The sequence below is a fragment of the Haliaeetus leucocephalus genome, unplaced genomic scaffold (assembly GCF_000737465.1).
Source record: "Haliaeetus leucocephalus isolate CR32 unplaced genomic scaffold, Haliaeetus_leucocephalus-4.0 Scaffold140, whole genome shotgun sequence".
Classification (NCBI taxonomy): Eukaryota; Metazoa; Chordata; class Aves; order Accipitriformes; family Accipitridae; genus Haliaeetus; species Haliaeetus leucocephalus.
Genome location: NW_010972576.1, coordinates 14,144,419 through 14,158,332, shown reverse-complemented (window position 1 = coordinate 14,158,332; position 13,914 = coordinate 14,144,419). Strand labels below are relative to the sequence as shown.

The 13,914-nt window shown below is 36.6% G+C and overlaps 1 protein-coding gene across 2 annotated transcripts in view; it reads left to right on the top strand.

Moving 5' to 3' along the window:
• The window catches only part of TBCK (TBC1 domain containing kinase), a 115,175-nt gene that overhangs the window by 89,762 nt on the left and 11,499 nt on the right, over nt 1-13,914 (top strand). The window contains exons 25-27 of one of the 2 annotated variants that reach the window (XR_775550.1): nt 7,732-7,810; nt 8,175-8,339; nt 10,683-10,707. Coding sequence is in view for 1 of the 2 variants with exons in the window: in XM_010586226.1 (XP_010584528.1) it covers nt 7,732-7,907; nt 12,558-12,717 (336 nt within the window). In the remaining variant the exon portion in view is untranslated. Of the gene's footprint in view, nt 1-7,731; nt 7,908-8,174; nt 8,340-10,682; nt 10,708-12,557; nt 12,718-13,914 lie in introns of those variants that run through there. The other variant, XM_010586226.1, reaches the window with a different exon arrangement.

Genomic DNA, 13,914 nt, shown 5'->3' with positions numbered 1-13,914 from the left:
TGCTCAGCTTTGTATTTTAAAATGGGTCCCTGCAGTGGTGAGAAGTGTTACCTGTTTTATCATATCAGAGGCAATAACTAATGAAACTTTGCAGCATATTTGCCTAGCTGCATGCAGGGAGTAACTTGTCTTTCTGCTCTGCTGACTCAGCTTATTCACTCAATTATGTTATTCCAGGGAGAAAGAGAGATAGGTTTCCTTAATAATGAGCTACTTCAGCAAGCAGAGCTCACTTACATTTTTGTAGACTGCCTACAATGGTGTACTAAGACATTTAGAGGATGTTTATGAATGACAATTGGCTAAAAGTTTTTTTTTGCACAGTCCTTAAGGTGTGAGTTCTGGAGCAGGGAGCTCTGTGGAGGAGTCGGGGTGGTGGAGGGGGTGGAAGAGTACAGCTTGCAAAATGTACTTGCAAAATGAAATGGAGCACACTTTTAATGTAGGACATGGTTTAGTGGGCATGGTGGTGTTGAGTTGACAGTTGGACTCAATGATCCTAAAGGTCTTTTCTGACCTAAACGATTCTATGATTCCAAGTAGAGGGAGATAGGGAGTATAGAGAAGGTAGGCACCAATGTCTTCACTTGGAAATATGAGAAGCAGAATATGATGGCAAGGGAGGATTGAATTTGAAATGTAAGAATGAGTTTGCTAGAGAGGTTGTGTAGAGAACAGTGGCTCTCAAGTCTTTGAAAAATTTTAGAAAACAGTTCCTAAAATCTGGAAGTTTGGCTGTTCCTCCTTTATAAGTAGTACTGATTGAACATCAAAACCATTGAAGCCTTTTTGTGTGATCCTTTGCTAATAATGGTCATAAACGGTGGGGGAGGAGAGGACAGGGGGATTAGGGAGCATGTCAAAATATTTTGTATTCCTTTTTATTTATTTGTGATCATTAGAATACTTCCCTGCCTGTATAGGCCTCTCTTTGTCAGTAACAGTGGATTTAAGCATCATTCTTTCTCAGTTGGTGCAGGAGTTAAGTACTTTTCGCTTATCAGGCCATCAGAGTTCAAGGGAGCTATGGGTGTTGTTCTATTTGTTTAAAAACAAACAAAAACACCCCACGAAAAATAAACTTGCAAAGGACAATGCTCCTTGGGTATTAAATACTGCCTTCATCTACTTAGTTATGAAGGATGTAAACAAAACCATTTGCATGGGAAATACTAAGTGCAAACACACTGGTAATGATTGGTTTCAGTCATAAAATCCTTTTAGATGATGCAGCTAAAATCCAGTGTTCTTATTTGGTCTTGTTTTCAGTTACTTCCTCAAAACTGACTCTGCTTGTCATGAAAACTGCTTCTTTGATAAAAACACGATAGCAGTGGCTTTGCCTACAAATCTATCCTGAAGTGTCCTGTTCTTCTTGCTTATTCTCCCTCTTCTTTTCTACGAGTTGTTTTCATCTGCCTGCTATATTTTAATTGGTATAAGATAGTGCTACTCTATAAAGATATATTTATCCCAAAGTTTATATGATGGCACCATTACATTATTATATTTAGGTGGAAATCACTGTAAAAAAAAAATACATTAACTTTCTTCCATTATGGTTATTTAAAAACAAGCACAAACAGCAATGTCTTTGCTACAAACTAGTGTGACCCTTGATTCGGAGTTGCATCTGTTTCTGGTTGCTGTGTGAATCTACTTTTGTCTCTTTCTCTGTTTGATCAATTCTTCAGAAATCTTTTAAAACCATTATCTTCAAACCTGGTTTTAAAATGTTTTTGTTGTTTTATTCCTAGATATACATGCATACATTTATTTCAGAAATAAAACATGAGGTTCCAAAAATATGGAACAACATCTTCCATGAAGCGTGTTTCTTTATGAAGGACTTTGATACTTTGAATAGATTATTTTATTTGAACCCCAGATTTTAATTATATTGAATTTCAGGCTGAAGTTCCTTCTGTATTAAATTTGCTGCAATAAGTTTTCCCAGCTTCAAAGACAAAAGGGGGGAAACCCTGCTTCTACTCAGATAAAGCCATCCTTTCTGTGGATAAAAAGTTGCTTTATAGCTCCTGTGTTTATCAGATGGGACTGTTAAGTTCAGGTTCAGCAGAACTAAAGATACTTGCTTATTTTCTAAAAAAAAAATAAATCTATATATCTTCATTTAATAGCCAGGATGAAATGCCCGTAAGAGATTACAGGCTAATGGAAAAATAGATAGGAGCTATGATTGTGCCAGCCTCATGTTCTGGAGTGCTTTAATCTTTCTGAAGCTTGACTTCTAATTTGAGAATGATTAAGCAGCTTTAATTCCTAATATTTAAAAGAAAAAAAATTCTTAATGCCTATTTCTTCTTATTAAGAGCAGTAAATGCATATGGCTTAGCAATTCCCAGGCCTATTTGAAAATTAATGGGGCAAGAAGAATAAGTAGTTTGAAAGTAAAGAATTTAGGGTGTTGCCAGAGAAACTTCTGGGAGGGAAGTAGACCTCAGACTTCAGCTTAAGCACTCTTTTTCCTATTACCAGCCTGCTTAATCAGCAGGCTTCCCTGATGAACAACTTCTTATAACTGACTAGTCTAAAGCAAGATTCATGCTTGAAGTAAGGATATGCTAAAATAAGTCTCGTCTCTTTGCAGGAAAACAGGCGAAGCAACTTTAGTAAGCTCGGTATCTTAGCATGTGTATGACTTGTGTGTGTGAAAATACGCGTGCATCTTTCTCATAAATTCTTACCTTTTCTAAGTAATGACAGGCAGTTCATGTCTGTATATGAACACAGTTCTCAATTTCAGTGCCGTAGTTGGTATACAATTTCTTACACTACCTCTAAAACTATGAGTATATTGACTGAACTGTTGGAGCACTACACAAGTGTGTAACTGGACTTTCAACTACCCGCTGGCACTGTGCTTAAAGTAGAGCTTTTGCCTTTTTCTTAAAAAAGAGTAAAGGGGTTGTTTTAGAAATTATGTACCATGTCTGCCTTGGAAAAGAGTGAACAGATCACAGTAGAAGAATAATTGGAGGGAAGAAACAAGCGTCTTACATATGTGATATGCTATATGGACTTAAGCTTTTCCCATGGGTTATCGGCTGTTTTTTTTAATTGTCCTGTTTGTACCCCCATAGAATAATAAGTATTACTAGCATGGAAATTTTGGTTTGTAGGATAATCCTTATGCTCCCTTCATTGTTTAAAACAAACAAAAAATTGCAGATGATCAGTTCAACAAGATATTGTGAGCAGCTGTCCTGAGACATGACTACCTGCAATTTAATTTAGCTGGAATCAAAATCCCAGTTGGATACTACTGCCTCTTCACAGTTTGTTGGGTATTTGTAAATAATTACTGGGAGACTATTAGTGGCATAAACTTTTTCCAAGAGCAGCTAACATTACTCAAAGGATTTGGTTTAAAGTGGGCCCTCTCCCTTCCTTCACCTACTCTTCCTTCTGGTTCATTACAGCTGGAAACCAATGCCTGCGATGACATAATAAAGCCTAAACAGGGAATTGAAGGCAGCAGTCAGGACAAATGTTAAGCCTCCAATCTAAAATGTCAACCTGCATCTTATGCATGTCCTCTTAGTTGGCCAGGCTGAGGCAAAGAGAGTAGTCACTGAGGTGGTAGACAACAGCTGGAACACTGTTGTGGAGAGAAGTAGGAAAGGTGTTAAAGGTTCAGAAGAGTCTGCAAGATTTGGTGCTCAGGGGCCATGACAGCCTCAAGAACTGTCTGAACTCAAGTCCAGTGTGAAACTATAGGTATCTATAGCAGGATGGTGGTATGAAGAGGAGGTGTGAGGACTGGGTAGAAGGATTGACAGCTTCGTGTTAGCCATGTTTAGCTTGCGCTGACTGACAGTTCATTAGAAAATTCCTGTGAGAAAATGTCTGACATGAAATATAGTTGTTACCAGATACAGCAGATAAAGTCAAATTTTTAAATGTAATTAGGAAAGATGATATTATAAGTGCATGCACATATTTCATTTTGCAATTTGAAGGAAATAAATTAGTCTGATAAAACAGCTGTAAAAAGAAATAACTGATTCAGCAATTCTATTTCCAGCAAGACTGTCGAGGAGCTTTAGGCTGCAGCTTTGTTCAAAGCCTGCATAGAGATATTGTATCACTAAATATACCATTTAGGCAGATCTGGACATACTAGGTCAAAGCAAAGATGGTTGTAAAATTCACAGTTGAATGTGTTTCTCCTTATTTTCAACGCAGTTAAAGGAAAGAAAATGTTTTTCCTGGTTATTAAAACCTATTCACAGGACAGATAGTGTCTACATGTGGAGTACTTCTTGTGGCTTTATACTTTTAGATAAGGAGAAAATGTTTTTATATCAATATAGGTGAATTTTGACTGGTTTGTTTTCTGCTGTAGACTTTATGCTTGCCTCTTAAACTTTTATTCTTTCCTGAGGCATCCATCCTATCTGCTGAATTAGACAAGAGTTGTATAAATAAAGGTAGGAAGTGTTTGTGTAATTAGAGACCATCATAAGGTAAATGTTTCTCAAGAAGACTTAATTCAGGTCATCTCAGCCAGCTTCACTGGCATAGTCCACATTTATAATGCTTGACTTTACTCCCTGAGTGTTTATTGTTACCTGTAATCATCTGACCCTGCTTCAAGGATTGAACTCTTTTTGCAGTGGACTTGCTTCCCTTTTCTCCTTGGTAATGCTCCACAAATGTTCTCCAGAGGGAGAAGCTGTTGCCTCAGTAGGGTGTAGTGATGTCTGCCAGTTTTACTCATCAGGCAAATTAAGCTGTCTCAGCCAAACGTGTATTTATGTAATTGCTACCCTCTCTACGTTATTACCTTTCTTGGGTATTGCAAACTTGTGTCTGCTGTGAATCCCCTAGACATGGACTGCTGAATTCATTTGGCAAGTCTGAAGTTTGAGAGAAGAGTTTGATATTATTGTTCCTCCTCTCCTTTGATGCAATTCATTTCCTTGGACTCCTCTTGGGGAAATCGAGCTACTCAACTGGGAGGTGGCTTTAGACAGCAGCTGAGAGTCGGCTGTGTCCTCTGTCATACTTATTTTTATGGAAACAGATCTCCCTTGAGTATTGGCTGTTCTGTTGAAAGAAATAATGTGTTATCCAGAAAATCAAGCATTTTTCTGATTATAAAGCATTGTGACATCTATTATTCTGAACTTGGGAGGAGATTATGTGCTGACACTAGCAATTTTTAAGTTCTTTTGTTTTGAATACTATCCTATACAATGGAAAAGGCAGTTTGGTGGGCTAATATATTCCCTGAAGTACAATTACGGATTTTGTTTGTAATGAGTGCTTTTTGATAACCTGCTTTACAGCAGAGGTATTTTTAACTGCAGAGGGGCTGTCTAAGAGGTCTTTTTTTCTGGGACATAACTCAAGAAAATATGTGTATGCCTCTCTGTTCTCTCTAGCACACTCTCTAAATTTGAAACAGTCCTCAGATTAAATGAGAAGCCTAGTATGTTTAGAAACTGAAACAAAAGCTAGAGCTACCAGTCATTTGGGCTAATACTAATTAGTAAGGTGTCCATTTCCTTCAGTGTGTTTCTCCTGTTCTCTTGATTTTTTTTCATGGGCTATAAGCATATAGTATCTCAAATCAGTGTGGTCACTGCAATCTAAAACAAGGTGACAGAAATGGAATTTTTTTCAAAGCAGGAAATTTGCTACTGTGATACTCTTAGAAAGACCTGTATTTTGACTGCACTGTATAGAATCATTCTCAAAGATAATACATGATATTTGTTCTTTTATTTTTTCACTTTTTGTAGTCCGTCTCTGTATGCCTGTGCTCATGTTCTAAACAACTGCAGAGCACACATGCAAATCTTCACAATGAAATGGTTGGCTATTTCATGAATTTAGGTCTTCCTCAAGAAGACGACATCAGATCAGTTGGAAGATCTTTCAGATGTTCCCTCTAACAAATCCTAGTTATCCTGTTTGTTCCTGTCTCCTGACAAGCCAGAATAACTTGCTAGAGACAGCTGTGGACTTAGTTATGAACAACTTTCGCCTCTATTTGACCTCCTGCTCAACGGGAGCACAATGGTTGCACAAGACAAACCAGTTCTGTTGTAAGATGACTAAGCGCCATAACTGTATCTTTGATGTGCATAACTCTTGGAGTAAGTTGAGTTCCATAATGTTTTGGGGTTTTTTTTCCATACATAATCTACCTGTTAACTCTATATCTGCTGGATTAAAGCATAATGAAAACAAGCTGCTTTACAATCTACCTGTGATTTTTCAAATTGAGACAATGGCACCAATAGAAGAAAAAAATTCTTGCTGCAGAAGACTATAAATAAATGTAATTTATTAATTCCTTAACACCATGGTGCGTGCTAATGTATTTTTAATTACATAGTATATGAAAGTTTTAAAAAATAAGCACATTCAACATTTAATTGAAGTGATATGAGGACCTTTTAGTGCAGATATAATTCTGGAAGTTCCACCAGGGTAGCTGAGAGATTAAAGAAAGAAGTCTTATGTTTGCATATGTAATAATATGAAAAGTGACTGTAGCAGTCCTTTAACTTTTAGATCTGCAAATAGGTTTTGCAAACCCGGTGCTCCCAAGGACAAAAAAGCCTAGTGCTGCTGCAGAACTTTTTGCCTGTTGCTTGCAAATAATCCAAGTTTAACCCTCTTGAACAAGCAGAAGGTTTTCCTTATGCTTTATTTTGATTGAGTCAAGGTAAATCTTTTGGGCGAAAGTGTAGTTGTAATGGCACTTAAGTTTCAGCAGTTTAAAGCAGCCTCTGAAGGAAGGTGGAGACATGGCTTCATACATTTCACAACTGTCTTGCAGTGACCATATTTTATTTTTTCTGCTGCAGTTCAGAGATTTGTATGTGTTGGTAATGAAAATACAGGATTTCTGCGTTCTGTTATTTACAAAAATAAGGAGGGTTAAATTTTTTTTGTTTCTTTTTTGATTTAGATATGCATGAGCTTTTAAGAATGTAAAGTGAAGAAATGCTAGTAGTTAGGAATATTTCTGAGATAATTCCCAATGAAGGCTCTCTTATGAAAAAAATATTTAAGTATTATCAAACTAGTTGCTTGAGTACTACCAGATGTGTGGTGAGGCGTGTTATGTCATCATCTGTCCTGTCCCTCCGATTTCCCCATCCCCCAAAACTAAGGAACAAATTTTCTGGATTATAATACAGGACTGTTTCTTACATTTCTGGTGTCCTGATTTGTGCCTAGTCTTTGGGATGGGATAATACCTGGTGTTTAGTTAGCTCTGTATCTTACAGAGGCATCCCTGCAGTTTCTGTGCCAAGTCTCCAGCTGCTACCCTGCTTTCCTGCTCCAAGCATAAGGTCTTTCAGCTTCTCCTTTCAGAGTGCTTTCTAGCCAATTTACTTAATTTCTGATGCTGAAAAACATTCAGTGAGTTTTGTGACCCCCTCAGCCACAGTGAATAATTCATTAACAAATCACAAACTAAAATAGTTTGTACAGATTGTCAAACAATTTTCTTTTTTAACAACTTCAACAGAATATAGGGCTATAACTGGCAGGCAGGTATTTGGCACTGCTCTGGAGCTTTTCTGTATGGATAGTTTAACTCAGACAAGTTCAGAGTTATAAGGAAAAGATTTGTTTCTGTCTATTTGGGTTGTTACACTCTGAGGTTGTCAAATAAGTAGAAGTTTCAAAGAACACCATGTCTCTAATTCTATCACCTCTAATATTAATTTTCTTCTTTTAAAGTCTAGGGATTCTATCAAGTTGGATGACCTGAAGGCAGAGGTGTCACCACGAATTTCAGCAGAAGATCTGATTGATTTGTGTGAGTTGACAGGACCTAGTCATTCCAAAACACCTGTAAAGAAAACAAAGTCTAGCAAGCCAAAGCTGCTGGTGGTGGACATTCGTAACAGTGAAGAGTATCCTTCAAATCTAAAGTGCCAGCCTTGCCAAATCATGCTTGTATCAATTATTTCCTCATAGTCTGCAGAATGGTAAATAATAGAAACGGATGTGATAGAGGTGCAGTGGAAGGACTGAAGGCAGATTTTTATGTCATGGAGAGCCATGGTTTGCAGAGAAGAGGACAAAAGTATTTTTGCCTTCCCATTTTAAGCTGTGGATCTAGTGAAACCACTTTGTACCAGTAGCGTAAGTGCCTTAATGCTACTTTTTTTTTATGACAGGTGTTGTCAGCAGACCTTCCCCATTTAATATGACAAATATTTTGGAAGGGTGTGAGGCTTTCCAATTAAGTGGAAGGGAGATAGAGAAGAGTTGAGAGCTCATGTGCTTTGCCAATCCCTCAGTGGAAAACCAATTCCTATTGAGTGCCTTCTTGCTGCCATCAGGTAATGCAGCCATATGGCTGCCCTAACTTACATCCTCTAGTTACCTTTAAAACCCTTCTGATTATAAGCTAACTAGAGGATGTATTTTTATCAGGGTTACTACCCTGTCTACGCCTTACTCATTTGTTCTTTTTTAGATACATAGTTCTTTGCATGTGGAGTATTTTTTTTATTGTTTTTCTGAATAATGTAGTTACAGGGCCAGGTTTATTGGGGTTTTGGAAGGGGGAGTCCTTACAGATGTGCTTTGCCAGCAAGACACATCATTGTCAACATCCATCTAAAAGTGGGAATAATGACAAGATTTTATTAGAAGTAACTCTTAACATTATACTGAGTATTTGGGAATATACTTGTTATTGGTTTGTATCATTTTTTTAAGTATTGCTTCTTCCATAATAGCAAAGATGATGTAGATAGTTGTTTTTGCAGTAGATGTACTCTTAGCTTGCTGCGTCACAAGCTATAATTCTTAATGGGCAAACAATACTCAATAGAAAAAATAGAAAATAGAAAAACAGAAAAAATAGAATCATGAGTTTTAGTCCAACTTTACTTTGAGAAAGGAGGTTCATTCCTTCTACATGTGTCTGGCTTGTTCTGAGTCTCCCATGACAGAGATTCAACAGGCTCCCAACAGCTTTACCATTAGACAAGATCTTCCAGTGTCTAACAAACGCTACTAACGTACTGCATGTGCATTAGAAAAGTGTAGATTCTAGACAGTGAAGTGAATGGTGGATCAATGCCAATATTTGGGTTAAAATATGTAGTAAAAATTTAAATAAATAATGTTTCAACCTCATTTTTCATTTAAAGGTAATTGTATATGCAGAAAAACACTGCCACTAACATTTTTCTCTATTAAATATAGCAACATTTATGACAGTCTGGTGAAGTAAAAAATAAATATTTTTACTATGTAAAGATAAATTTATTATTTACATTGTAAACAGAATAGTATAATTGGACTATTCTAAATTAAAACTGTTATTTTTCAAGGAAATATAATTTTATTGTATGCCAAACTTGAACCTGTAATGTGATCTGCTGTGTAGATAAAACAGAATGGTCAAAGGAACACAAAAAGTAATTTTTCTTTTGCTTGCATGTATTAATTTCATGCATCAGTTAAGGATTCCAATTAAGTAGAGATTCATGTGTCTGAGTAGTTTGACTCTTTATTTTCTGCACTTCAGTGGCTTCTCTACTCCTGGATCTAGATTGTTGAAAATGTGGTCCTTTATTCAGAAACTGTAAAAATGCAAGCTATTTTCAGAGAGATAATTTCTTCATCAAGAGATAATACTTTTTAGACTCCAGTTTAAAAGAGAAGTCCCTGGAATTAAAAACTATAAAAAGTTCTTGCTACTGCATAGAAAGCTTTGATACTACCGAGTTAAATAGTGTTTCTTTATCTATGTGCATCATTCTGTTATTAATTATTTAAGCTAATTCCTAGAAATCATCAAGGAGAATGCAGAAGGAGAACAAGTAATATAAAATGCCTAGACTCCAACTGTTGCACTGAAAGGCTATTATCTGTGTACAGTAATGGATTTATTTATATTATAATCAGGATCAAAGGCAAGGTGTTTGCTTAAATGTTTCTATAGCTTTCCTAATAGCTTGATAATAGGTTCTACTCTACTGTTGTATAAATCCTATTCTACTCTAGCAGAGTGGATTCAGAATTTCAATTATTTGAAAATAATTTGACAGCTATGAAGTAAGTGGTTTTATGAACCTGTCTTTCATATTACAAAATTTTAATCAGACTTTCCATTTATATTTCTTGAATGAGGAGGCATGCTGGGGAGAGAAAATCTCCATAGCTTGAACAGTGCACTGTAATCACTGCTGCTGTTTCAGTCTGGTTGGAGTTTATGGTAGACTAAAATGTCCTGCCCTTTAAATAATGGGTGGACTTAAATCCTAATACCTGTCTGGTATTAGGAGGTAGGGAATGTCATTATTAAAAAGGCAGCCTGGTAGGTAGAAAAATTACCCCTTGAGTGAGTTGGTTTGTATGTCAGTTGTAGAAGAAAACATGTGGTACCTGGAAAGCTATTAAACTCTCAGCAGTTCTGAATATACATGGGAAACCATAGGAATACAGTGTTCCAAGTCCTGTTCATTCTTGCAGTAAGGAAATAGTCTCTGTGTTTGTCACAAAATTTCAACAAACTGTACAATAGGATCCGGCAGTCCGTATGTTACTGTGGCATGTGTTTTAAAATGTGACAGACCACTGTCAGGTGTTTCAAAAACATGATCATTTCTTATGTTTTGTTATTAGTCTTACTCATTGTCTATGCCTGTTGCGCTAAACTTTGTTTTCAGTGTGATTTGAAAAAAAGCATGAGAGGACTTTCAACAAGTATCAAACATGCTTCATATTTCATACTAGGATGCACTTGAAAGCTAAGGCATTGTTTTGTAATGAAGCTTATGTTGCAAGGCCAAGACCTACTAGCCCTTTTTCCCAATAGACAGCTTTGTAACCAAAGACTTTCTAATGAAAAGGTAATACACTCAAAGCAGTGTCTCTCTTGGCCAGCAGTTCGTCTAAGGCTCATTTCATTAAGCATGTTAGCAGAAATACTGGCAGCTTTCCATTCCTGTTATGAAAGTTATAGCTGCATACTTACGGTCTCACAGTCTGTAGCACAAAATCTTGGCCATTTTATTAATTGTCTTAGTACTGGAATGCTTAAGGTGGTCACATAAGGTTAGGGAGAATGTGAATGACAGCAAATACATTTTGGATCTATCTAGTTTGGTGTCTAATGCTGATATCAAATTATTTCTTTTCTAAAAGATTAGGTCAAGTTTCTCTGAGCCGTTAAGCATACTCAGTGGCATAAGTGCATGCAACTAAATCTGTCCAAAGCAATTTTCTGTCTACATGATGACTGTTTCAGAACTTTTACCCTGGTTAGTAGCAATGAGAGTGATGTGGTTATAAATGGGGTTGGGGAAAGGGGGTTGGCACAGATTAGTGAAGGAGGAGCATCATAATTTTTCCCTTCAAAATAGAAACAGACAACATTAATGAATGGTACATGATCATCTTTTGTTCTTTCAAATGTTTTTGTATAGCCATGTTTTTCCCACACTAACAGTGATGATCATAAAGCTGAAACTGTTAAATAAATCACGAGAAAAGAATGCTAATATTAACCTAAATCAATTAAATCTTGTCTCCATTTAAGGCAGCTCCTTTATTAAAAAGGATTCTGGGATTTAATTATAAATTAAACTAGTTCTCTGCAAGTACAGTACAGTAATAAAGAGTGACTAATCTGGGTATTCGATGTTGTGTAGATTTTTGCAGAAATTTGCTGCTTCCCATCTCTTCAAGGCTGTTCTCGTTTATTGTTGAGGAAGGGGAGTATTCCAGGCATGTGTCTATGAAAGTAATTCAGAGGTTTGTCAAGGTCATGGTGCATTTTCAAATTCATAAAAAGCTAGGTAATAGTGGTCCAACTTAATTTTTATTGAAGCAACTTTCACATTCAATATTTGTTCATAAAAATCTCATTGAATGATCATCCTTTGAAAGTCAAGCACAACTAACTATATCTCAGAGTTGCTCGCACTCATTTATCGTTTGTTTTTCAATACCCAATACATACTTGCTGTTAGCGGGACTTCAGATAATATACATAATGCTTATAGTCTGGGAATCTGAATGCATGTACATTTCAGTTTGCATCAAAGTTGTAGGGGGCTTGCAGGGGTTGGTAGGAGGTTTAAGGAAATTTTCCAATAATCCCTATTTAGTTTTAGTTCTAATTGTAAGTACTTCATTGCTTTTGCATAAAACTCCTCTGGAAGAGATGTTCCAGCTGTTTATTGGTATTTGGCTCCTGTTATCAGACTAGAGCTGATCTGAAGTAAAATCCACAAAAATATGTATACTGTGGATATTGGGTCCTTAGCACCAAGTGTTTCATTTACCAGATCAGTTTCTGTAGTGCTGTGCTATGTCCTTTAAGAAACAAACAACTCTTCATTCTGTCCTTTTTTTCTATGTAGTCTCAGAAGTTTTCTCCATATAAGTGAACAGTAAATGAGGTTTGTCAAAATATACTAGCACAAAAGACCAACACTGTTGTATCACGACAGCCAGGATGAAGAGCAGGTTCATCCTACAGCTGTGCGTGTACCACAGATACCTCTGCCTTTTAGATGTCCTTAACTGATCTTCCTAAGCTTTAACCGTGGCCACATTTCTGGCAGCATCAATGTCCCATTTGCATCAGCATTTACTGCAGAAGGGGATCTCGTCCAGTGCCCAGCAACTGCCACGCTCCAGAGCTTTAAAGGAAGAGTTGTGGTGATTGTAGGAAATGCAGTGAAGAACACCGCTGCCGTAAGTATATTGCTATAACATATATGCTTAGAAATACATCAATGGCGTGAATACAGACAGCAGTAAATAAATGCTAGAATCCAGATAATTCAGATTAGTAACTCTGGGTATGATGATAGGATTTGGGGTGACGTTGTTCATTTCTGCTTCTGATAAAGACATTTCTCTCCAAGTGATTAACATCTGAGAAAGTTCATGTTTTGAAATGAGATTATTTAACATTACTTTTTCAGCTTTAAAATCTTTACTTTTGGCATGTTATGGAAGTGACATCAGCACTTCTAATGTGCATCAGTAAGATTTAGTTTTGAAAACTGACTTGCATTTACTTTCTGTAGTGTTAGGAAGTACACATAAGGTAAGTAGGGTGGGGACAAGTATGTTATGAAGTCCAAAGGAAATAAGATATAATTCATATTCTTACTAATAAAAAACAATGTACTGATTAGGTTTTTAGAATCATTTAGCTTATGTAGTTGTGCTCAGTGAAGAGGAGAATGGTTCCTACTGGTAACTTTCGTATGATACTTTTATTGTCAGTGGCTTTAACTAAAGAGGGAGAATATTCAGACTTGCCTATTCCTTTTCGTAACTAAATATTTGGTGGTGTTGTGAACCAGCAGAATAACTAATAGAAGTATTTCTTTTGCCACTCTTCTCTCGGGTGAAGGAAAGTTATCTGTTGGTTTTGGTTGGTTTTTTGGGTTTTGGTTGTTTGTTTTTTGTTTTTTGTTTTTGTAAGATATGCTCTTAAGTATGGTATACCTTTAGTTCACCCATTTCTTAAGCCTATTTACTCAAAGGGCATGAACTGTAACCCTGATATGACAAGGAGGGCTGTGGACCATTAAAAGGCCTTCATGTGATGGACAGCAGAAGCATCAGCATGACACATGTTGGAGTTTTTTATACATATAGGGACTTGTAAGTAGCGTGAGAAATCCCTTTCATTACTCTGTGTTTCATCATTTAGAAAATTAACTTGTGAGATGTATCATATCTCTTAAATAGTAACAGAGATGGCATAAAATAGACTGTACAGCATATCTCAAATAGTTTCAGTCAGTCAGTATCTAGGTTTTGTGCATGAGATCTGGGTAAGTCCGTGATAAATATTTCAACATGAAATAATCAACTTGAATAATCATAATGGCTCGCCAAAAAATGAAAGCATAAAACCCCGTCCACCACCCCACC